At 36.3% G+C, this 25638-nt stretch overlaps 1 protein-coding gene across 3 annotated transcripts in view; it reads right to left on the reverse strand.

Annotated features, from left to right (window-relative positions):
- Positions 1 to 712: 712 nt before the first annotated feature.
- Positions 713 to 25638, reverse strand: part of Rfx7 (regulatory factor X7) — a 131409-nt gene continuing 106483 nt past the window's right edge. For all 3 annotated transcript variants that reach the window (XM_058584828.1, XM_058584827.1, XM_058584829.1), the window contains 5 exons: positions 13802 to 13922; positions 12313 to 12393; positions 11411 to 11618; positions 7998 to 8293; positions 713 to 6811 (listed from right to left, as the gene is read on the reverse strand). In XM_058584828.1, coding sequence (XP_058440811.1) covers positions 3539 to 6811; positions 7998 to 8293; positions 11411 to 11618; positions 12313 to 12393; positions 13802 to 13922 — 3979 coding nt within the window. In that variant the 3' untranslated portion in view covers positions 713 to 3538. The remainder of the gene's footprint in view (positions 6812 to 7997; positions 8294 to 11410; positions 11619 to 12312; positions 12394 to 13801; positions 13923 to 25638) is intronic.

The raw sequence follows: 25638 nt of genomic DNA on the forward strand, positions 1-25638 counted from the left end.
TGAGACAGGGTTTCACTAGGTTGCTTATAGCCTTGCTAAGTTGCCAAGGCTGACCTGCAATCCTCCTGCCATAGCCTCCTGAGCCACTAGAATTATAGGTGTGCACCACCATGCTCAGCATGTATTAGTCTTAGATGCTGGTTGTTGCTTATTCTCTCAAGAGTGAGTAAATTCCACCCCAAACTCTGGCTTTACTACTTTGCAGGAGTTGAAATTTCTGGCTACATTTGCCTGCTTCTAGACCCACAGCCTAGTTCTAGTTTATAAGTCAGTTATATTTCTGGTTCATGGAAATGCCTATATTGCATTCAAACACAGGTGGGTTTTTAATTTTTCTTCTATTCTATCTCCCCCGATCCCCGCCCATTCAAGGCTCCAGAAATAGATATATTGGTACTCCCCAGGCTAACATTTTAAAGGAAATATTACATGAAAGACCAAAAGAAAAAATGGCAATTTGGACCACATAAAGCTCTATCTCCATGCCTGGTAACAAATCCCAATTAAACAGCAGAGTTCCAATGAATGAAGATGTTGTGTTGTTCTGGGTTAATAAAAGAGCAGATTAGCAGTTCTATTCTGCTTTGTGCTGATTTTTATCTACTTCCCCAAATTTTATAAGATAAAAAGTAATACAGCATTGAGCCTATTTACAAAATGGTGTATTGCCTATATAAAATATATCTCATAAATCACCTTAAGATCCAGTCAGTTTAATATAAAATGTTTTTAATTGTTTTTGAAAACATTTAAAAAACAATTTTGAGCACTTTTAATAAAAAAAGAGAACTGAAATGCTACTGCAATATTCAACTACTGTAGTTTCAGCAGGTACAACAGACAACAAAACACTGGGGAAATTTGACTTTTTTGCACTAAATGAAAACATGAAACAGGGCTTGTTTTTGTTATTTATGGTGTAGTAAAGCACATTGTAGTACAAGACTATTATTTGAACCTCAGATGCACTGCACAAAAAAAAAAACAACAACACTTTCCTTCTTTTCAGTTCAAAAGTCAGTGCTTATTGCAATTATATGCAAAATTATTTACTTCATGAAGTCTTATCATGATAAACAGTATGCAAAATGTTTCCAACATCAAAACAATGAAAATAATCTGAGAAAAGAACATATTCAACAACTAAGCATAATTAGTAAACATAAAAAAAGTAAATAACTTGTGAATAACTATGCCTGCCTGGTTAACACTGAACCAGTTTCAATACAGCCAAGAAAAAAAAGTGGTTACAGGAATACCTAGTACTGTACAAGATAAGTCAATAACACTCATGCACATTTTGTGATCATGTATTAACATGGTGAAGCAAACTAAACTTAATTCTTCCTGCTGTAATATTCTCATGTAAGAGAATAAAAAATAGAAATATCTCATTGAGATCAATGCACATTGCTACATAAGACAATTTTATCTGTCACTTTGATGACATCTTGTCTTTTCATAATGAAACACATTTAAAAAGTTTAATCTGTGGACTGTATTGGTTGCATTTATCCTAAGAGATGTGCCTACCACAGGTTCAACAAATTTAGTGCAATATATGAACCCCGGAAAGTTTGCTGGACGAATTCAACCAAATTTAAAGAGTTTGCTGCAATACTGTACAGGGGGTTAAAAAATCCTCCAGTCTTTATATTTTTATCAAAAAAGATTTCCATTATTTTTATATTAGTAGGAAGCTAATAATGTAAACAAGGGATTAGAATGGCCTCAAAATCTCCTTTTCAGAATGTCTCATATAGAAAGACTCCCATTATTTGTTAAAAGAAATCACACAGTTTCCTTTGGGTATTGCATACTTTGGTGTGCAGTAGTGCTGTGTCTCAATGTACAGTGAAGAAATAACTAGCATCGAGGAAAAAAAACCTAACAGATCATTAAATCAAGATAACAGCAAACACACACAAATGCCAATAACTAGGACATATCAATATATAAACCTCTGAGCCAACCCTAGCACCATTTATTTATCAAAATATGTTAATACCCTACCTTTCAAATTTATTGAACAATAAAAATCTTATTAAATTAAACCCTTCATCACATGTGTTAAATATTCATTGTTTGGTTGTAGTCTTCTGATTGGTTTATGAATTAAGGTAAAGAAAAGCTTAGCTAGGTTCAAGGTAGCATAGCAGATGGTTTAATGTTAGCTTTAAAAACTTAACGTTAATCTCTTTGAAAGTGATCTTGAAACTCACCTAAATGGAGCTGTCAACTGGTGAGTAGATTTGTGTCAACATGAAATTCATAAATATTATCATAAAACAAAATGGGAGCCATAGAGAGAAACATTTTAAAACAAATCCTGAGTGCTTTGCTTCTTTTGCAATTGTGTTTATCACAATAAATAAATTAAGCATGTAATAAAACATTCCTCTTCTTCAAGTACTGCTATTATCCCCTTTGTTTTATTAGAGATATAAAGATGTGTGGCTTCAGACCTTAGAGGGTGAAATGTTTTTTTTTTTCTCATTTTTAATGTCATCTCCTTCCTGCTTGTTTTTCAAAGAGACCCCATGATCAAATTGCATTATTATATGCAGGAGGAGCAAAGGAGTGAGTCACTAAATTGAGGAAAAAAACCTGATTACTTAAGAATATCATAAGGAAAAAAACTTCAAAATAAATCTTAAATAGAATTTTAATATGTATATGCAGCCATTGTGGTGGGACTAGGAAAATACCCCTACCTCAACTAGCAAATAATAAAACATCAAAGTGTTCTAACATGCTTGTATTTACCCTATTAAATTACAATGTCTGGAGTTATTTGTTTTGTGTGTGTTAGCTCCATATTAAAATCAACATTTTAAAACTGGACTAATGCAAGGTCACAAATATAAATGGCTACTAGTTTTTCCTTTTAAAAAATTTAGTGCAGCTTTAACTTTCCTTAAATTAATACTTATTTCCATTATTTTCTCCTATTTAAGCCCTTCATTGTGGGTATAAATGGTACTGAAGCCCCAGAAAGTTCTACAGAGATTTTTCATCCTACAGTAGCTCTATGCTTCAAGCCTAAATATTTATAATAACCTGAATATTATCCCTGTTTCAAGGAAGACCTTCTTGTCTACAGTTCACCTTAGCTATGATTTCATATCTAAAAGATAATGCCAACAAGAAATAGCCTATACTTAAATGATGGTTTCTTCTAAATTTTGTGCAGATCAACTAATGAATTAAAATGAACTTATACAAAATAAAGATCTAGACTGCTCTTGTAAAAGCTGGATAGCTGATTCTTTACTAGCAAACAATGTGATTAAATGGGGAACATTATAAAATTTAAAACCTAATACTTGTTCTTCTACAGCCTACTGTCTTCAGAAACTTGTTAAGAACCGAGGCAAGTCTAACCATTTCCTACTGAAGAAGAAACCACTTCTGCAGCAAACGCTTTTAAAATGTCACAATTAATAGTAAGTGTTTCTGCTGCGGGAGGCACTTCCATTAAGACAAATACAATACATATGTCTTTAGATACAGTGTGCTACATATTATAAAACACAATTTAACCCAACATTTCAACAGTAGGATGGTCCTTGCTTTCTATCCATTCAAAACCTGATGAAGTCATAGAGTTCATGGATTCACTGCAAATTTGTTGAAATAACGGGTCATTCTTTAATTCTTCCAGTGTAGCTTCATCATCTTGTCCCTGCTGACGACCTGGATCAAACAGTAGATTTGGGTCTAAAGTGTTCAAATCATTGATGCTGCCTGAGAGGTCAGAAGACAACCTGATATCACTAGAGAAATCAGATGCAGTGTTGGTAAGATCAGACGCTACCTGACCTACCAGCTGCTGGTTGGTTTGCAAGCTGTCTCCACTCAACAGGTCTTTAACAGTGCTACTGAAATCTAATTGTTGCTCTCCAATTTCAGATTGTGCTTGATTATCTCCAGGAGAAAAACTGATCTGATCGGTGCTATTACTTTTGGTGAGGTAAGATGGTGTTTGGAATTCATACACAGAAGTGCTGGAATCAATCATATTCTGAGAGTTGGCACTAGGAAAAACAGTGGAAGTTTCCAAAATCTGGGTGAGATTCATCCGGGCTGTGTAATTTGAGGGAAGGTTGTTCATTCCCAAACCTCTCACTGCATCATCATTGTCAGAATCAAGTTTACTCAACAAAACATTGGTTATTTTTTTACTGTTAGTTTGCTTCTGAAGAGCATTTGGGAAGGCTGTCTGCATCATGACTGTTAATGGAACTGACTGACTTCTTTGAGCTATGGTGTTGGCACATGCATCTGTGTGAACATTTGCGAAAACATGAATTTCTGGGGCTACTGGGCTTCCAAAGGGGGTCACATTAGATCGTGGGATATTAGACACTGGATAGAGGGTGCTTCCACTAAGATTACGTTGGCGATGGACAGCAGGGCTCACACTCCGGCATCTGAAGTTGCTGCTGGCAGATGAATTAGTTGCTTTATTATCAAGAGGCGCAGGGACGGCAAAACCTTCCTGTTTGTTGGTGTTATTTACAGTGGCACCTTGATGCTGCACAGGAGAGACAGGAGTCAAACGACCAAAATGAGTATCATGATGTCTGGATTGAGATTGGTAAGACTGTCCAGGCACAGCAAAAGCATGAGGTTTCCTGAAACGATCTTCCACTAGTTCCTGATAGCTTGGGAGAATGCCATGGCCAGAAACTGATGAGTTACCAACCCCACTATACCCATTATTCATCCATTCAAGCTTGGTTTTATCAGGGTGTGTGGCCATGGGTCTTTGCATTGGTTTCACAGGACTGCTTGAGACAATGCTGGCATCATGATATGCCATACTGGAGCTTATTGGGGTGAATGCAAAAGGATTCCTGCATTCAACAGGGCTGGGAGGGACACTACTGCTGCAATTAGAATGTGGAGTACCAATGGGTGTATGTCGGCTACTTCCTAAAGCACTATCCACAGGTGTAGTCTGGGCTAACCTGGAGCAAGGGCTCTCCCGTGATAGACTCTGAGACCCGGCAATCATTTCAGATGTAGGAGTTGGAGTTGGTGTTGGGGTTGGTGTAGGAGTGGGTGTGGGTGTGGGTGTGTGAATTGGAGTGCCATTGCTATGGATTGGATGATAGAAGTGGGTGCTAGAGGCAAGAGATGACATGGGAGCTCCCGGAGTTACTGACTGACTCTGAAGGGTCATTCCCAAACAGTTACCATATGAATGTGAATTGTTCATTGACATTTGCTGTTCCATAAGCACCAGTTCTTCCACAATACTATCTTGAGTAAGTTCATCATCAAAAGGAAAGTAGCTTTCATTTGTCTGGGAAACAGAAGGTTCAAACTCTTTCAGTTCGGATTGCAGAGGTAACTGATCTGAAGACTGTGCTTGTATTTGATTCAAAGGAGATTCTTGTATCTGGCTATGTAGCTGCTGGCTATATGCATCCTGTGGCATTCCTTCTAATTCCCAAACGGATTTCTCTAAATCATTGATATCAGAGTGCTCTGGAATTGTCATAACACCAATATCTTGCTGTTGTTCACAGGTGGCAGATATAAATTCAGAATCCTTAGTGACTTGTTGCCATTCATTTGTATTAAAGCTGCCATCTGATTTTGAATCACTGTCCAAGAGAAAGACACTCCCTTCAAGTTTTACTTTTATATCTGGAGACGATGATGGTGTTGTTTGTTGTTCCAAAGCTGAATCACTGGTAATAAGAGCAGAACCCAAGGGTTGATTTTCCACCATGTGTGAATTGACACTGATTGATACCTTGTTAGGAATCTGAGCACCTGCTGTTGAACTTTCTGATTTCCCTGAATGTGGAACCTTTTGGTCCTTCTTAACATTGCCCGTTTTCTGACCTTCTATGCTAACTCCAGGAAGCTGTTCTACAATTGGTTTCTTTACAGGAGGCACCTGGGACTCTTGCAATGTAGAAGATAGTCGTTTTCTTGGACTTCTAGTGCATAATTTTGGGTCTTTATTTATTGAGTCACCATTAGATGGTGAGCTAGTGCTGGTGAAAGTTAGGTTCTGAGTAGCAACTGAGAGAGTGATAGTGCTTTGATTATTGCCTGTCGAAGTGCCTGGCAGAACTTCATTACAGCGACTTTTACATTTGGTCCTCTGGTCACAGACCTTAGTTGCTTTTATTTCAATGACACCTTCATTTGAAGGTTTTTGCACTGCTCCATCTGTATTACTTTTCTGCCCCAAAAGAGCACTAGGTGTTTGGGGAATTTTAGCCCCATCAGAGTTTTCTTGGCACTGTACAGGATGCTCATCTGATGATGTTTCTGGCTCCATTTTGACTTCCACAGCAGATATTCCCCCAGTGCCACTGGTCCTGGACCCAGGAGACTGAAGAGAAACAACAGAACCATTCTTAATCTGTGGAATGCTCCTTGATTCTTCTGTTGTTCCTGTAGCACTATTGACTGAGGCAGAATGTTTAAGAGGGGCATTACTGTTGCTGGGTGTGAGGGATATAGTTGTCATTTTCACCACATTCAGAGAACTCATGTGTGAAGCGGGTACAACAGCTGTTTTGATGGGACTGCTAGTAAAGAGGACAGTAGTTGGAGAGCGAATGGTGAGTGCACTGCTGTTGGCTGGTTTGGGTAAGATCTGAGGGTAACGGTGTCGGGCAGAACGATCCCCACCAGGACTGGCTGGGACATTCTGAGGAGTCTTTGGTGCCTGTTTAACAGACTGCATGTGCTGAGTGACCACCTGTACGTTGAGGGGAAGAACTTTGCCTTCAGAAGAACTCATAGGACTTGGTGAAGTTACCAATTGCCTGGTCCGCTGGACCTGTGAAAAGATGGGGAAAAAACCAAAACAAAATCAGATTTAACAAGTCCAGGATATAAAGAGTAATTTGTATACCTATATAATATTGAAGCATTTGTTAAATGTTTGTTGAAAAGAAAAACAGTTTGCCTATCAGTAGGGAGTCCTTTTAGATCAGCTGCTAGAAAGACATACATATTTTAAAAGATATAACCATAATGCAATATAGTTATTAAATGATGATACATAAAACATTAAGATACTGCTCAGTTAACAAGATTAAAAACTTCACCCTTGTTATGAATACTTGCTAAAATAGTGATTTAAAGAAGTTATAAGAAAAGGAGATAAAATCTTGAATCTAGAAACAACTATAAAGTATCTAGTGGAATTTATGCCAAGAAGATGGCTCATTTTGAGGGAGACTATCTTATAAATGGGTGTACCTTGGACATTAGTAACTAGATCACTATGGATAAGATTCCAGACAAAACCACTGGCTACCCAAGTCTGCTCTATAGTAAATACTCCAGGTATTTCATGTTTTAATGACATGACAATGATACTAACAAGAACAACAAAAATAAGATAAAATGTCCCCTAGTAGTAGTACCATCAATAATAACAATGTATCATTTTACTTCAGCAGCATGTACTTTTTTTTTTTTTTTAAGTGCCTTCACCATCAGTGAGACTCTGTCTCTAAACAAAATACAAACAGGACTGGGGATGTGGCTCAGTGGGTAAGTGCCCTTGAGTTCAATCCCTGGTACCCGCTCCCCCCCCCCCCCCAAAGTCCCTTCATCATAACCTCAGTTGTGTGAGAAAGGAAAGGAGACTTTTAAGTTATATTTATAGATAAGGAAACAATTTAGAATAATTAAGGGACTTGCCCAACCTCCTACTCCTATATCCAGCAAGCCAGAAACAGGCATATATTAGATTACCATCAATTCACACTACAGTTTTGTTCTGTCTTAATGTGAATAAAAAATCTTGATCCAAAGTTTACAATTACTTTTTTTTGGGTTCAGCCAGGGAAGATACAATTGAAAATAACTCAAGTAGTTATATGCATAGTTTATGTATCTTGGATCTTCACATCTTAGTTTTATAGATCATTTTGTAACCAATTCTGAATGAAAGACAACTGTTAGATGATTAACTTCCCACCAACCCAGAAAGGCTAAACACCACTTAATATTACCGGAATGGGACTAGGGACAGCTGCCACAACGATACCAATGGGTTGAGGAGAAAGAATTGCAGGATTTCCATTAGGAAGATTAGCCACTCCATTGGCTGTCGCGCCTTCTGATTTTTTTGCTGAGGATTCTCCTGGCAAAGGGGATTGTAGTTTCTGTTCTTGCTGCTTTTTCTGGATTTTCCTTTGCAACTGCTGTTTAGCATCAATAGGAGATGGCAAAGTCTTTACTTGTGGCTGAAAGGAATTACTTTCAGCTGTAGGTATAAAAGCAGAAGGCTGGGTAATTCCTTTAATTCCTGAAAATAAACAAAGGAAAGCTAAGTAAATATCCTCCTTTATAAAAGAAAGCTACAACGTGATTTCTTTAAATATGTAGCCATCTACTGGACAATTCAACCACATGAGCAAGTTTTAAGTCAATTTCTTACTTCAGCAGTCAATTTAAGTCAATTTCTTACTACAGCATTAAAGTATTAGACTCCCAAATTTATAAACATTTTTCAATGTGATTTTGAAATCTTAAAAATATGGTTCAACTCAGGTGACAGTTTTAGATAAATCAATAATAACAGATGATTTTAAAAAGTGTACCCATATTATAAATGTGCAAAAGTTGAGATAAATGCCAAAATAGCATTTTTACATTTTATCAGATGTCAGTAAATTTTCTTATCTTCTTCTCTATTAGAATGAAATTCATTCATTTTCATAAACATTCAGCTCAAAAGAGGCAACTAATAAATATTTGTTGAAATCATTCCATATCCTAAAAAAATTTTTGTGGGGAAAACAGGCTTTTAAGCCTACAAGAAATTCATAAAAATGGGCACCGCTATTTTAATTGCTACCACATGATTATTCCAGATTAAGAAACAGAATTTCTTAGTAAGACTAAGGTTAAGATATTCTGAAAAGTGTCAGTGAGAAAACTTTTTTTAGTTGTACATGGACACAATATCTTTATTTTTATTTATTTGCTTTAATGCAGTGCTGAGGATTGAACCCAGGGCCTCATGTGTGCGGGGCAAGCACTCTACCACTGAGCTACAACCCCAGCCCAATGAGAAAACTTTTTAATAGTAAGATAAACAGTAAAAAAAAAAAAAAAAGAGGAAGGAATGGTAAGATACAAATTTTAATAAATTGTGTAATAAAATTAATTTTTTAAAAGCTAATTTCATGTTAAGATAATTAGAAAATAAATTGTGGTTAGTAAAAATAATGGGGAAAAGAAAGGGGAGGAAGTATCTTCTGGAATACTTCCCAGCCCAATTTCTGCTTTTCTTCATTCTAGAAAACAGCAACAACTACTGGGTGGGGTGGAGGGTTAGGGGGGCCAAGAAAAAAGAGAAGAGACTATAACTTTCCCACACACTCACTGGTCAGTAATCCCTCATCTTTACCTCTTTTTATCACATTGTATTGTTTTACTCTACAAATCCAGCTGCATTGTTTCCTCCTGGCCCCAGAACTCAGCTGGACCCTGCACCCTGGAGAGCCTCTGCTAATGGCTCACAGTTGGGCTGTCTTGATTCTCCTGCCAGGGTGTCTGAACAGGAATGAGTTCCAAGCAGCTGACTTATGAAAGGACATTTGTAACACAACCTGTTCTTAATATGGAGACTATATTTATAAAAAATCAAATTCATAGTCAAAGGACAAGAATTAACTTACCATCAAGAATCTTTAAAAAAATATATAGAACAAAATTTCAAAAGATTTAAAAAATGTTTTGAGTAATGATAAATTGGCAAAGTGAATAGTCTTTCAAGCTAACTGCTTTCAAAGAGAAAACACCTGTCATTTTTAGTACTTTCATTTAAAGAAAAACCTTTATTTACACTTATACCTTAAAAATTCACTCATTCTATTCATTCAACATTTCTTTCAGATTTGTGAATAAAGTGGGAAATAAGAGAGATGCTAATGATTCTTTCCTCCATGATGCCTCCCAACTTTTCATTCTATTGAACCCTTCTTGGTGTTAGTATGGTAGGAAAAAGAGAACAAAAAAAGTTGAAGAAGAATAAAGTCTCATTTTGCCAGAAGATAAGAAGGCAGTACGATATAACTGAGTTAACCTGGGCTTTGGAGACAGACAAATCAGGATTCAAATCCTGACCCCACCACTTATCTGCCCGTGGATAAGCTAGTAACCTCCCTAAGTGTGCTTCCTGATCTAAATATTGTCAATAAAAATCACCTATCTCTCAGGACTGCTGAGGGAATTAAATGAGGTAACACAGGTGAGCTATCTATAGCTACAGTGAGCTGCTCAAGCTCTCTCTAGCTTGTGTGTATGAGTGAACAAATTTAAGTAGTACACAGTTTACACAAAGATAGGAAAAATTATGACTAGCTCTTGTAAGAGACTGTTTTGCTAAACTTGGTCCTGAACTACAAAATGAGAGGACAGATTACATGAACATGTACAAACACCTAACACATACTGTAATTCTGGTCAGGATAAATCTACTGTAGAAATACTTACAAGAATCATCTTGGAAAACAAATTTCATATTAACATACTTTCCATATACACAGAAATGATTTTCTAGAGTAATCAGATTTATTCATTCTTCTTTTTTAAAAAATATTTTTTAGTTGTCAATGAACCTTTATTTTATTTATTTATATGCGGTGCTGAGAATTGAACCCAGTGCCTCATACATGCTAGGCAAACGCTCTACCACTGAGCCACAACCCTACCCCCTATTCATTCTTCTTTAGGTTTATAAGGTATGTCCAAATAAGACATTTCAAAAGTTTCATTGGAACTGATAATTAAAGAAGTGATAATTAGACAGCTATTAATTTAAAAGGCAGTCATTTATTCCAACACTACTCTTAATTCCTCAAATTAGTTGTCAATTCAAAAAACTATTCTTTGAGCTCAAATTCTCATTTGAATGGGTATTTAAAAAATATTGCTCTTGTTACTTTATAGTAATACTTGACACATTTTATTTCTTGTGAAACAAAGTTATCTGTCACAGTGTCCAAAGACCATTTTATTTATAAACTTTCTTTCTGGGATAGGATTCTACCATGTAATTTAAAAGTCTTATTTAACTAATATTTAATCCACTAGTTACATACATATATACTTAAAAGTATATGTACATATATTTTTTAAATTTAAAAATAGCAATGAAAAAATTAATAAAATATCTTCAGGGGAATCCAAATAGTTTTATATTACAGCAGATATACAAAACTACAGCAGTAAGTTCTATAATGAAAGAATTTTTATTTTATTGACTTAATAAGTCCCTCTGAATTTAGTGTAAAGTGAAGTAAGAAGGAACTCATATAAGTACTAAAAAGATGAAGTTTTCTGGTTAATCTCTACTTTAGCTACCAACTCTAAATACAGTAACACTGCCAGTTTTAGCTTAATAATAATTTCATACCTGCTGGTGCTGCTGCCATTACAGTTAAAGCTGCCATTGACTTGGTGCCTATATAGTGACTTTTTACAAGGAAACGGGCTAATTCCAAGACTGTGTCAAACGGCTGGCTTAACACTTTCTGGGCCCACTCACACACAAGACGGCAAGCAGAAGATATAACTTCCTCATCAATATTTTGAAGCTGCCCAGAAGGTTCAGCTCCTTCCAACTAAACAAAGGCAAAAAGGACAAGTTAACTTTTAAGTAAAGTTTAGAGAAATTAAATTGAAAACATTCAAGACATGTATTTTTATTAGGAGATAAAATCTAAATCTGTTGGGCCAAAGTAACATGAAGTAGCCTATTGGCAGATATAAGAGACCCAAATGTACCAGTGTACAGCAGTCAGCAGTATCTGAATATAACATTTCAAATGGTTGTTAAACATAAACAGACTAACAGATGTTTTAAATCTTTCTAAAAGCTGAAAGTTAGGGATGCCAGTATAACTATGATATATTTTCTCTTATCTTACAACCTACACAAACAAGCACACAAAGTAAATATATATTATTGTCAAATCTACAAACCAGTAACTTTGGGTCTTTGTTTTCCAAAACTTCAAGTTGATATACACTAATATCTTTTAACCACAGTGGGATATTTTTGCTTATTTACTTTGTAAAGAGCACAGTTCCTGGTTCTTGGTTCCATCCAAATGAGGCTTTGAAGAATGCATTTCAATTTTGATATTTCTATATAATTCTACCTTCTCTTTTTGGTGTGTGTGTGTGTGGGGGGGGGTGGGGGGGGGCTGAGGATTGATCCCAGGACCTTGTACATGCTAGGTAGGCACTCTACCACTAAGCTACATCCTAGTCCCCACAATTCTACTTATTAAAAAGACATGGTAGAATTCTTACCCCATCTCCAGTTTTGTGAAAGTCAAGGTTGGGCAGTGTTGGCATATGAACAAAAGCTTTTTTCCTTAGTCCACTGTAACAATATGTAATAAATAGTTAAGGTCTAAAGTACTCCAAAGTAAATGGACTGCCTATATAGAAAATACTTGAGAAGTAACCATATATGAAATGAGAATAAGATTAGCATGAAATAACATGTACTTTCTGAATTCTTCAGTAAGAAAACACTTTAGTATTAGAAATAAAGAATACGTTTATATTGTCTTGAAACTGGAATAATTCTTATAGAATGTTAAATATTACTATTCTAAATGCAATGATTCTCATCTGTTACAAATTTTATGAATAAATGTTCCTAATATGCTGTGCCAGCCACCAGTAACAAACAGGTCAGAAGGAAAGGAATAGCCGGATGGAAACCTGGCACAGGGAAGGGAAACTTTAGCCCAGGGCACTAGGACAAAAACAACTCTCCAGAGTGTCACAAGGGCTTTAACCTTTTCATTTCTCTTTTTCCACTGAAACATACAGGATTATCACCTGTAACATGCCAAAGACACATCAAGACATTTTTGTTTATATTAAGGAAACAAGGATAGGTCATGAACCAAATGGTTGAAGAACACCTGGAACTATTTTAGAAAAGCAGCCTTCCTCCTTTCCCCTTTCTCTCATCTCTTCCATAGTAACTAATTTTATGTTTTGAAAAAGGCTAAAAGCTAAGCAGGGAGAAAATGAATGTACTTCTAACACCATCTTCTTCCAAAAGTATAAAAAATTTTAATAAATACTTAATTTTCATTTCCTTACTTCTGTTTGTTCCTAAGTATTTTTTCATCATAAGAACCTTTCCTATGTCCTCACTGCAATTTTAGCACAGGTTTTCCACAAACAATTTTTTGAATGTTGACTATTATTATTAGTATTATTACTAAGGAGATCCCCGTGTTTCTAAGTTAGAAGAGAGAACATAAGCTAACATCTTTCTCTACTTTTGGTGATATAATTTATAATTTCTGAATATATGGTATATCTCATTAATCCTTTATTTTTTGGTACCCAGGATTGAACCCAGGTCACTTAACCACTGAGCCACATTCCTTAACTCTTTTTATATTTATATTTTATTAAGAGAGAGTCTCAGTAAGTTGTTGAGGCTGGCTTTGAACTCATGATCCTCCTGCCTTAGCCTGGTGAGCTGCTGTAATCATTAATTCTTATTGTTAAAGCAAAAAAGATCAGACCATTAACACTTTATAGCAACAGAGAAAGATAACATCTTTAATAATCCTAATAAACACATAAATCATTATTTATTCATTTTTTTAGTTTCAAAAAGCTAAGAAAACATTATTCTACTAAGTACTTTTGAACCATTTATATTTGTTGACTTAAATTTACTTCTAAATATAGTCACTAGCTGAACTATGACAGTGGATTTTCTATTAGTGTGAATCTAAAGAGATTAGTAGTAACCTTCTGGTAAAGGATATTTAGATTTGCCTCTAGTGCCCAAACGACGTGCCTTCATGTTTGGAAAGACGTTTTTCATTATCTTTCCAAAGTCAGCAGCACTTAACGGATGGTAACCAAGATTGTCACAGTAGCTCCTGCAGAAGAAGGAGGAACCAATTTAGTGAGTGACAGAATTCAGCATTACAGAGCAAGATGCTATTTCAATACAATTTGATCCTTTTGACAAAGTGAAGCAATGGATCTTCAAGTTATGTGCCAAGATTTATAGAATCACTACTTTTTAGAGACTACTAACTCAGGTTTAACTACCTGCCTTTATGTTCAGAATATACAGTATTGCTTTCAAAAGCACTCAGGAAATTTGGAGTAAGATATAATATTGAGATGAAGTTTTTCAACTAATTCCAAGCCACACTATAAAATGAGTTCATCCAGCTCATCTAGCAGTGTTTTAAGTTTCCACATATGTATCAGGCTCATATACTGGGATAATTTCCAATAGAAACATCATACAAGCTAGACATTAAGATAATACTACCAGATGGTTTAAAATTTAGAAACGTGATATGGTAGGACTAAAGGAAACTTTAGAGATCATCTGTACCAACAACCTCCTTTTACTGATGAGGTTAAAAATGAGGGCACAGTCAGAGGTTCTTGTCTAACGTTCTTCCCCTCTTCCCTTAGAATCCCTTTTTTGGTGAAAGCTTAGAATTAAAAATGGATTCAGAAGTTCAACTTCCTGACAGCTACAGAAATGGTCATACCCTTAAATAATGGGTTAACTCAATGTGAACATTTTCCCTAAAGGGAACAGCTTGATGTTAGGAGATGACCTATCCAATTTTCAGTTGTTACACAATTTTTAAAGAAAAATAATTCTATTATTAGAGTCTCTTACCCACTGGAAAGATCTAGATATTCAATAATTCTGTTTTAAATCTAATTTAGTAGAGTATCTGCAGGGTATGTATTCATAATTTTAAAACCAGTGCTACATTAACCATAGGTCATTCTAGGCCACGTAGAGATCTTGATTAGCTTACATCTTGTTTTCCTACTTCATAACTTTAACTGAAGGTTGATAAAGTAAGATATGGTGTCAATTAACACCTAACTCAGCATAAGATTATATTTATGCAAGACTCAAAAAAGAATGAGAAACAAAGAATGTTCTATTCACAGGATAACTAACACTTTCATAGCATTCTTTCTTTTTTTTTTCTTTTTTAAGTTTTTTGTAGTTGTAGATGAACAGCATGCTTTTATTTTATTTATTTTTATGTGGTGCTAAGGATAGAACCCAGTGCCTCACATGTGCTAGGCAAACACTCTGTCACTGAGCTACAGTCCTGGTCCTCATAGCATTCTTAAATTCAAATTGTTTAGTACTTTTTCTCTTGATCTTTATTTAAATTGTTCTTAAGATTGAAAATAAGCCTAATATTCAACATGATCATGAACAAGTAATTCACAACCCATATGGTGATTCAATCTTTAGTGCTTATAAATACCATTTACAAATTAATTATGTTACTGGACATTTTTTGAGTGCTTTGTTATCTCATTTAATCCTCCCCAACAACCCTGAGGCAGGTATTTTTATTAATTATATTTTATAGATGAGGAACCTGCAAAGAAAGGTATATCTGGGAAGGATTTGGTTAATCTGTTTATCTCACAGATGAGACACTTTCATTATTTTTCCAAATACTTAAAGATAATTTATTAAGAATTACCATTTTTTCTACTCAAAGCCCCCTTTTCACTTAGATCCACATTGTTATATTTTAGTGAGTCTTAGCATTCATGTGTTACAGATGACAATGAAGAATAGAGAAATTTAGGGAAGTTTCTAAAACATGGTAGAATTATTCATCAAATAATGTATTTGCTAGGTAATCTGGAAGACAAATCAGGTAAAAGTAACATGGTCAAATACGTAATTAATTTGAGCCTCTAAGTGGAACAGTTGTTGAAAGAGTAATTAGATTATTAATGGAGTAATTAGATTTTGTGACTGGAGAGAAAACTCTGAAAATCCTGATCTTGATCATAAAAAATTTCCTTTTTCATATTGTTCCCAGGCCAGGGCAGAATAATAATACACAGCTGAAGCATGGCTAAAATTCACTGGACTCTAGCATTTGGCATACATATTCAAGAACAGTATAGAAGTGCACAGTGTAATGTATGTGATGATTTGGTGTCCCAAGGTAGCATGACTGGAAAAGCCTGCAGAAGTCTGTTGGCTAATTATAGTGTCTTCTAGTTTTAAGCTTTGATGAGAAATTTTGAGTTGTTAGTAGCACTGTTAACCAAGCTTAAACTAAGATCAAATATCACTGCTGAAATTCACTTGGTGATACTTATTTTTGAGGCAACCACACAATGAATATATATTATCTGAAAGATTGCTATGTTTGAAACAAACAAAATTAGTTTAAAATGGATATATTAAAAATTTATCATGTTTGACTTAATTTTGTTTGGGGTGTTAGGGACTGAACCCAGGGCCTTAGCATGGTTAAGTAGGTGCTTTTCTGAGTTGTGTTCCCAGCTGCAATATATGATCTTTTAAACAGGTTCTCCCTTTCAACTTACCTTTCCTTTCCATTATTTTAGTTAGGAGTCCTATAAAAAAGATTCATTCCTAGTCAAGGAACTTATGCTGAAGGATAGAGGTCTTATCCTGAAATTTATAAATTAATGAAATCCCATAAGTTTTAGGACAGTTCTCGATATTTTAAAAAGAAATTTGTGTTCTTTATTATTTAATAACATCAAATAGCAAATTATAAAGAAAGATATCACTATTGCCAATGAAACAGCTATTTAATATGACAATTATTTGGTAATTTTTGATTGTTATTTTTAAAGTAGATATATATATATATATATACACACACACACACACACACACACATAAGCATACACATATATAAATGACAGATGAGTTGCTCACATGCATGGAGTACAAGCTTTACTTATATGCTTATTTTTTTTTTTTAATTTTTATTTTTTTGTGGGACTGGGGATTGAACCCAGGGCCTTATACATGCTAGGCAAGCACTCTACCAACTAAGCTATATCCCCAGCCCCTTTATATGCTTATTTTTATTTTTGGGTTATCACAATTCTCCTTTGTTTTAAATTAACTATACAGATAATGTACAGATTATGTGAACATAAACATTAACCACTTACAGATTATGAATTAACAAAACACTGAAGAAGAAGGATGTCTTGACCCAATAAATTGAGTAGCAAGGACTCCACCTACAAGATTGTCTGGATCTGATAAACTGGAGCTTGCCCACTATAAAAAGCCTTCTCCTTGTGTAGGTGAAGTGAATAGAATTTGTTAAAACCAACTGGCAAATTCTTAACTTTGTGTCTGCTGAAGATGGTGGAAAATAGTGGTGGCAAATAACAGACTAACCAGAAAGTATGAAGAAAATCTGGGAAATAAGATGTTCAGAGATGCTTTGGGACACGCTTACATATTCCCAGGAATCTAGAAGGCCACATGCATGCAAAGGACTGTGTGTATGCTCAAGAAAGACCTAATAAAGCACGAAGTTCTCAACTCTGGCTTGTTTTGAGGCCTCCCCAAAGCAGGAAATGAAGGCTAGGGAAGAGTAACTGACTGTGTGATTGAGTGTTGTTGCTGTACCTTAAGACATACAGAGACCCTGGGCAAAGCCTGAGAGATTTACTGGTTTCAGGTGGTTAAGGAAATATCTGTCTTATCATTAGTTGACTACTATGCTGAGAAAAGATTTCAGTGGCCCGATAAAATGAAGAATATAGGAAATTCCAAAAAGTCACTAAACAATTTAGGGGAAAATATAAAAGAAAAACACAATATGTTAAAATTTATGGAATGTAGTGAAAGCAATGCTTAGCGGGAAATTTGTAATTATATATGCCTACATTAGAAAAGAAGAAAGATCTTAAATTAATAATCTAATCTTCCATATTAAGAAACTAGGAAAATGAGAGAAAAGTAAACTCAAAGCAAGCAGAAAGGAGGAAATTATGATGAGAATGGAAATAAATGACATAGGGAATAGAAAAACACTAGAAAAATGCTGTTATGGTTCAGATGTGAGGTGTCCCCCAAAAGATCATGTGTGAGACAATGCAAGACAGTTCAGAGGAGAAATGACTAGGTTGTAAAACTCAACCCAATCAGTGATTTAATCACCTGACAATGATTAATTGAGTGGTAACTAAAGAGGCAGGGTATGACTGGAGCAGGTGGGAAATAGGGAGTGGCTTTGTTGTATACATTTGTATCTTGAGAGCAGAGTCTGACTCTTTGTTTCCTGATGGTAGAGTGTGGCTGGAGGAGGTGGGAATTAGAGAGTGGCTTTGGGTATATATTTGTATCTGGAGAGTGGAGTCTGTCTCTCTTTGTTTCCTGATCACTGTGATGGGAGTTGCTTCCCTCTGCTACCCTCTCCCTTCATGATGTTGAGCCTCACCTCAAGCCCTGAGGAATGGAGCTGACCTTCTATGGACTAAAACCTCTGATTGGATTGAACCCAGGGCCTTGTGCATGTGAGGCAAGCACTCTACCAAATGAGCTATGTCCCCAGCCCAAAGTTAAGGTTCTTATCCAATCAAATCCACTGACTAGAATTATTAGAAAATTTGGTAGACCCTGTCTAATAACTGTAAAGAAGTTAGAATATTGTGAGTTGCAGACTGAATAAAAGGTGAGAATCTTAATTCTACTGTATTGTCTCTACTGATAAACATCACAGAGATCTAAAAATTACTCTGGCTTTAGCTCTCAGGATATTAATTTAAACACTATTTAGGGATTTAGGATTAACCTACAAGACAAGAAAACTTGAGAAATTTATAGAGAATAATCATATGTTATGTTACACTGCTATACCAACCCATAAACATATTAAAAAATATATAAGGAATAAATACCCCCATCCCCCATGCAAGGAGTAACAGCAGTCAGGTATCACTCCCCATAGGTAGTAGAAATAGCTTATTCCTTTGGAAAATTTTAAAAGGAACAGTGGGAATTAGCAGACTGCAAAAGTGAAGTGGAAACTAAAGCCAGTGTGATAAGAGGTAGTTGTGGGTAGGAAGTGGGGAATATGATGGGAATGCAGGTTTGTTGAGACTGTTAACAAAATAGTCCCTTTCTCCAAACTGGAAGTGGACTATTCCCTGACTATGCCCAAAACTGCTACAAATATCCAGTGTGTACCACACAGCATAAGTTTAGATGATTCTGATCCCTGGAGGACTAATTCTGGGTGTGTATGGGATTTCTAAAGTTTTTTCTTTTTTCTCGACACATTTAAATACAAACAGATCCAACATGGCGGCGGGCGAGATCAAGTCTCTGACCTCTTCAGCTGCACGGGCATAGGAAGTCGTAAACCGTCTAAATGCTGTTTGCTCAGGATCACTAGGCAATGCTGAGCTGACGTGGATCTGGGGCGAACAGTCTGGGCCTCTCAGAACACACACCGAGCCCGGATCGGCTGAATTCAAGCTCCCGTTCGCCTGCTTCTCGCAGACAAACTGCTGTGACTCAGCACTAAACGATCCCGCTGAAACAACTGGTTGGACCTTCTGATCCTACGGAGGTTAATGCCAACCGAGCCTTCATAGGCAGTGGCCACAGAATTGAAACGGGGCTTGGGAGAGACACTCAGGACCCACGCGTTGCATTGGTCAGCCGGCAAAGGGAATGAACGGTCGCCATTTGTATGGGATGCCACCATGGCAGAGAACTGATGTCACCAGAATGCGGTGGAGGAGATAACTTCATTGAAACCAGTGGCGACAGGTGTGTAATCCCCTAGCCTTCCATCTCCACACAGCGGGGAAACCTTAAGGGCCCCTCCCAGCTCTCCCGTGAGCGCGATAGCCAGACCAAGGGAATCAGGAGTGGCGCGGGACCTGCGGCGTGGAACTCCCGGCTACCGCTCCCACCAGTGCTGACAACTGAGGTCTCTTGCACCAGCTACTGGGGGCGTGGCTACCGGAGGGCTAGCAAAATTCGCTGAGGGTTCTCAGCCCCAAGCTCTACAAAGTTAGGGTCTGAGGGAATGGCAAACAGGGAGAGTGTGCCCAGTCGTTCATGAAAACAGGGCTCCCGGGAGCAGCAGACCTGGTGTGTAGCCAGTATCGTGGTGAACGTCACCGGTGAGCAGGGCCTGGCTTGAGGAAAGGTGGGGAAGTGACTAGACACAAGAAAACGCCCTAGGCACTCAGGATTGGAGACCCGCCCAGTCTGGGAGGAGGAGCTGCGGCACAGTGATTGGTTCCCGCGTATTGAGAGGAGAAGCTTGGCCCGGTGGGCACAGCTCCACCTACTGGAAGAGAAGTTAATAAAACTCTAAGACTGCATTTATTAATTTTTTTTTAATTTGGGTTTTTTTTCATTTTCATTTTTTTTGTTGTTTTTTAATTTTTAAATTTTTTTTTTAAATTTAAATTTTAAATTTTTATTTTTATTTTTTAAAATTTTTTTCTTTTTTTACTTTCTATTTTTTTTCTTTTGTTTTTTCATTTCTTTTCAATTTTCTTAGTCCCCCTTCCTTGAATTCTACCTGCTTACTCTCATTCTCTTTAGTGACTTCTTCCCTTCCCTTCTAATACCTTTCCTCCCAAGCATCAAATAAATTTATAGGAATAAACAGTAACTCAGCAGTCAAACAGAACAAGAAATAACATGAGCAGCATGAAAAAGCAAGGAAGAAAAGGAGTACAAACAATGCAGGACAGCCTAAATATTCAGGAGGACCTAGAGTCATCAGAAAAATGGTCATATAAAGAACTCAAGGAATATCTTAGACATTTGGAATGGAACCTTAAAGAGGATATGAGACAGCAAATTCAAAAAGTGAAAGAACACATTGAAAATGAATTACATAAACAGATAAAAGAAGAAGTTAAGCATCTTTATCAGGAGATAGAGATTATAAAAAAAAATCAAACAATAATTCTAGAAATGAAGGAAACTATAAACCAAATTAAAAACTCAAATAAGAGTATCACTAACAGAGTGGAGCAAGTAGAAGCCAGAACATCAGATAATGAAGACAAAATATAACATCTTGAAAAGAGTCTAGCCAACTCAGAAAGGCTGGTAAAAAATCACGAGAAAAATATCCAAGAGATATGGGGTAGCATAAAAAAACCAAACTTAAGAGTCATTGGGATAGAGGAAAGTATAGAGGTTCAAACCAAGGGAATGAGTAACATGCTGAATGAAGTAATTACAGAAAACTTTCCAGAAATAAAAAAGAAAACGGATATACAAATATTGTAGATGCATACAGGACACCGAGCAAACAAAATCACAGTAGACCAACGCCAAGACACATTGTTATGAAGATATCCAATATACAGAACAAAGAGAAAATATTAAAAGCTACAAGAGAAAGGAGGCAGATTACATTCAGGGGTAAACCAATAAGGTTAACAACGGATTTTTCATCACAGAAGCTGAAAGCGAGAAGATCCTGGAAAAACGTATTTCAAACACTGAAAGACAATGGATGCCAACCAAGAATTCGGTATCCAGCAAAATTAAGCTTCAGGTATGACAACGAAATAAAAATCTTTCATGATAAACAAAAGTTAAAAGAATTTGCAGCCAGAAAACCAGCATTGCAAAGCATCTTGAGCAAAACACTACACGAGGAAGAAATGAAAAACAATAACCAAAACCATCAGTGGGAAGTGCCTCAGTAAAGACAGAGGGTGGGGGGAAAGCTAATCATTGAGAAACAAACTAAATTAAAAAAAAAAAAAAGATAAATAATCAAACATGGCTGGAAGTACAAACCATATATCAATAGTAACTCTAAACGTTAATGGCTTAAACTCTCCAATAAAGCAACATAGGCTGGTAACATGGATTAAAAAAACAAATCCAACAATATGCTGCCTCCAGGAGACACATCTGATTGGAAAAGACATACGCAGGCTGAAGGTGAAAGGTTGGGAAAAAACATACCATGCACACGGTCCCCGTAAGCAAGCAGGGGTGGCCATCCTCATACTGAATAAAATTGACTTCAAGACTAAGTTAATCAAAAGGGATAAGGAAGGACATTATATACTGTTAAAAGGAACCATTCACCAACAAGACATAACAATTATCAATATTTATGCACCAAATAATGGTACTCCGACATTCATAAAACAAATTCTCCTCAAGTTCAAGAATCAAATAGACCACAACACAATAATTATGGGTGACTTCAATACACCTCTCTCCCCATTGGACAGATCCTCCAAACAAAAGTTTAATAAAGAAACTATAGAACTCAATATCACAATCAATAACCTAGACTTAACTGACATATATAGAATATATCAACCATCATCAAGTGGATATACTGTTTTCTCACCAGCACATGGATCCTTCTCAAAAATAGACAATATATTATGCCATAGGGCAACCCTCAGTAAATATAAAGGGGTGGAGATAATACCATGCATTTTATCTGATCATAATGGAATGAAACTGGAAATCAATGATAAAAGAAGGAAGGAAAAATCCTACATCACATGGAAAATGAACAATATGTTACTGAATGATCAATGGGTTACAGAAGACATAAAGGAGGAAATCAAAAAATTCTTAGATATAAATGAAAATACAGACACAACATATCAGAATCTATGGGACACAATGAAAGCAGTTTTAAGAGGGAAATTCATCACTTGGAGGTCATTCCTCAAAAAAAGAAAAAACCAACAAATAAATGAGCTCACACTTCATCTCAAAGCCCTAGAAAAGGAAGAGCAAAACAACAGCAAATGTAGCAGAAGGCAAGAAATAATTAAAATCAGAGCGGAAATCAACGAAATGGAAACAAAACAAACTATTGAAAAAATTGACAAAACTAAAAGTTGGTTCTACGAAAAAATAAATAAGATCTTCAGACCCTTAGCCATGCTAATGAAGAGAAGAAGAGCGAGAACTCAAATTACTAACATACGGGATGAAAAAGGCAATATCACAACAGATGCTACAGAAATACAGAAGACAATTAGAAATTATTTTGAAACCCTATATTCCAATAAAATAGAAGATAGTGAAGACATCGATAAGTTTCTTAAGTCATATGATTTGCCCAGACTGAGTCAGAAGGATACACACAATTTGAACAGACCAATATCAATGGATGAAATAGAAGAAGCAATCAAAAGACTACCAACCAAGAAAAGCCCAGGACCGGATGGGTATACAGCAGAGTTTTACAAAACCTTTAAAGAAGAATTAATACCAATACTTTTCAAGTTATTTCAGGAAATAGAAAAAGAGGGAGCTCTTCCAAATTCATTCTATGAGGCCAACATCACCCTGATTCCGAAACTAGACAAAGACACCTCAAAGAAAGAAAACTACAGACCAATATCCCTAATGAACCTAGATGTAAAAATCCTCAATAAAATTCTGGCGAATCGGATACAAAAACACATCCAAAAAATTGTGCACCATGATCAAGTAGGATTCATCCCTGGGATGCAAGGCTGGTTCAATATACGGAAATCAATAAATGTTATTCACCACGTCAATAGACTTAAAGATAAGAACCATATGATCATCTCGATAGACGCTGAAAAAGCATTCGACAAAGTACAGCATCCCTTTATGTTCAAAACTCTAGAAAAACTAGGGATAACAGGAACTTACCTCAACATTGTAAAAGCTATCTATGCTAAGACTCAGACTAGCATCATTCTGAATGGAGAAAAATTGAAGGCATTCCCTCTAAAATCTGGAACAAGACGGGGATGCCCTCTATCACCACTTCTATTCAATATAGTTCTTGAAACACTGGCCAGAGCAATTAGACAGACGACAGAAATTAAAGGCATAAAAATAGGAAAAGAGGAACTTAAATTATCACTATTTGCGGATAACATGATTCTATACCTAGAAGACCCAAAAGGGTCTACAAAAAAACTACTAGAACTAATAAATGAATTCAGCAAAGTGGCAGGATATAAAATCAACACGCATAAATCAAAGGCATTTCTGTATATCAGCGACAAAACTTCTGAAATGGAAATGAGGAAAAACACTCCATTCACAATATCCTCAAAAAAAATAAAATACTTGTGAATCAACCTAACAAAAGAGGTGAAAGACTTATACAATGAAAACTACAGAACCCTAAAGAGAGAAATAGAAGTAGATCTTAGAAGATGTAAAAATATACCCTGTTCTTGGATAAGCAGAACTAACATCATCAAAATGGTGATATTACCAAAAGTTCTCTATAGGTTTAATGCAATGCCGATCAAAATCCTAATGGCATTTCTTGTAGAAATAGATAAAGCAATCATGAAATTCATATGGAAAAATAAAAGACCCAGAATAGCAAAAACAATGCTAAGCAGGAAGTGTGAGTCAGGCGGTATAGCGATACCAGATTTCAAACTATATTACAGAGCAATAGTAACAAAAACAGCATGGTACTGGTACCAAAACAGGCGGGTGGACCAATGGTACAGAATAGAGGACACAGAGACACAGAGACTATCTTATATTTGATAAAGGGGCTAAAAGCATGCAATGGAGGAAGGATAGCATCTTCAACAAATGGTGTTGGGAAAACTGGAAATCCATATGCAACAAAATGAAACTGAATCCCCTTCTCTCGCCATGCACAAAAGTTAACTCAAAATGGATCAAGGAGCTTGATATCAAATCAGAGACTCTGCGTCTGATAGAAGAAAAAGTTGGCTCCGATCTACATATTGTGGGGTCGGGCTCCAAATTCCTCAATAGGACACCCATAGCATTGAGTTAATAACAAGAATCAACAAATGGGACTTACTTAAACTAAAAAGTTTTTTCTCAGCAAAAGAAACAATAAGAGAGGTAAATAGGGAGCCTACATCATGGGAACAAATTTTTACTCCTCACACTTCAGATACAGCCCTAACATCCAGAGTATACAAAGATCTCAAAAAACTAGACAATAAGATAACAAATAACCCAATCAACAAATGGGCCAAGGACCTGAACAGACACTTCTCAGAGGAGGACATACAATCAATCAACAAGTACATGAATAAATGCTCACCATCTCTAGCAGTCAGAGAAATGCAAATCAAAACCACCCTAAGATACCATCTTACTCCAGTAAGATTGGCAGCCATTCTGAAGTCAAACAACAACAAGTGCTGGCGAGGATGTGGGGAAAAGGGTACTCTTGTACATTGCTTGTGGGACTGCAAACTGGTGCGGCCAATTTGGAAAGCAGTATGGAGATTCCTGGGAAAGCTGGGAATGGAACCACCATTTGACCCAGCTATTGCCCTTCTCGGACTATTCCCTGAAGACCTTAAAAGAGCATACTACAGGGATACTGCCACATCGATGTTCATAGCAGCACAATTCACAATAGCTAGACTGTGGAACCAACCCAGATGCCCTTCAATAGATGAATGGATAAAAAAAATGTGACATTTATACACCACGGAGTATTACGCAGCACCAAAAAATGACAAAATCATGGAATTTGCAGGGAAATGGCGCTAGAGCAGATTATGCTAAGTGAAGCTAGCCAATTCCTAAAAAACAAATGCCATATGTCTTCTTTGATATGAGAGCAACTAAGAACAGAGCAGGGAGGAAGAGCAGGAGGAAAAGATTAACATTAAACAGAGACATGAGGTGTGACGGAAAGGGAGAGAAAAGGGAAATTGCATGGAAATAGAAGGAGACCCTCATTGTTATACAAAATTACATATAAGAGGTTGTGAGGGGAATGGGAAAAAAACAAGGAGAGAAATGAATTACAGTAGATGGGGTAGAGAGAGAAGATGGGAGGGAAGGGG

The sequence above is a fragment of the Marmota monax genome, unplaced genomic scaffold (genome assembly GCF_021218885.2).
Source record: "Marmota monax isolate L192 unplaced genomic scaffold, Marmota_monax_Labrador192_F-V1.1 WCK01_AAM20220418_F8-fsc00001, whole genome shotgun sequence".
NCBI lineage: Eukaryota > Metazoa > Chordata > Mammalia > Rodentia > Sciuridae > Marmota > Marmota monax.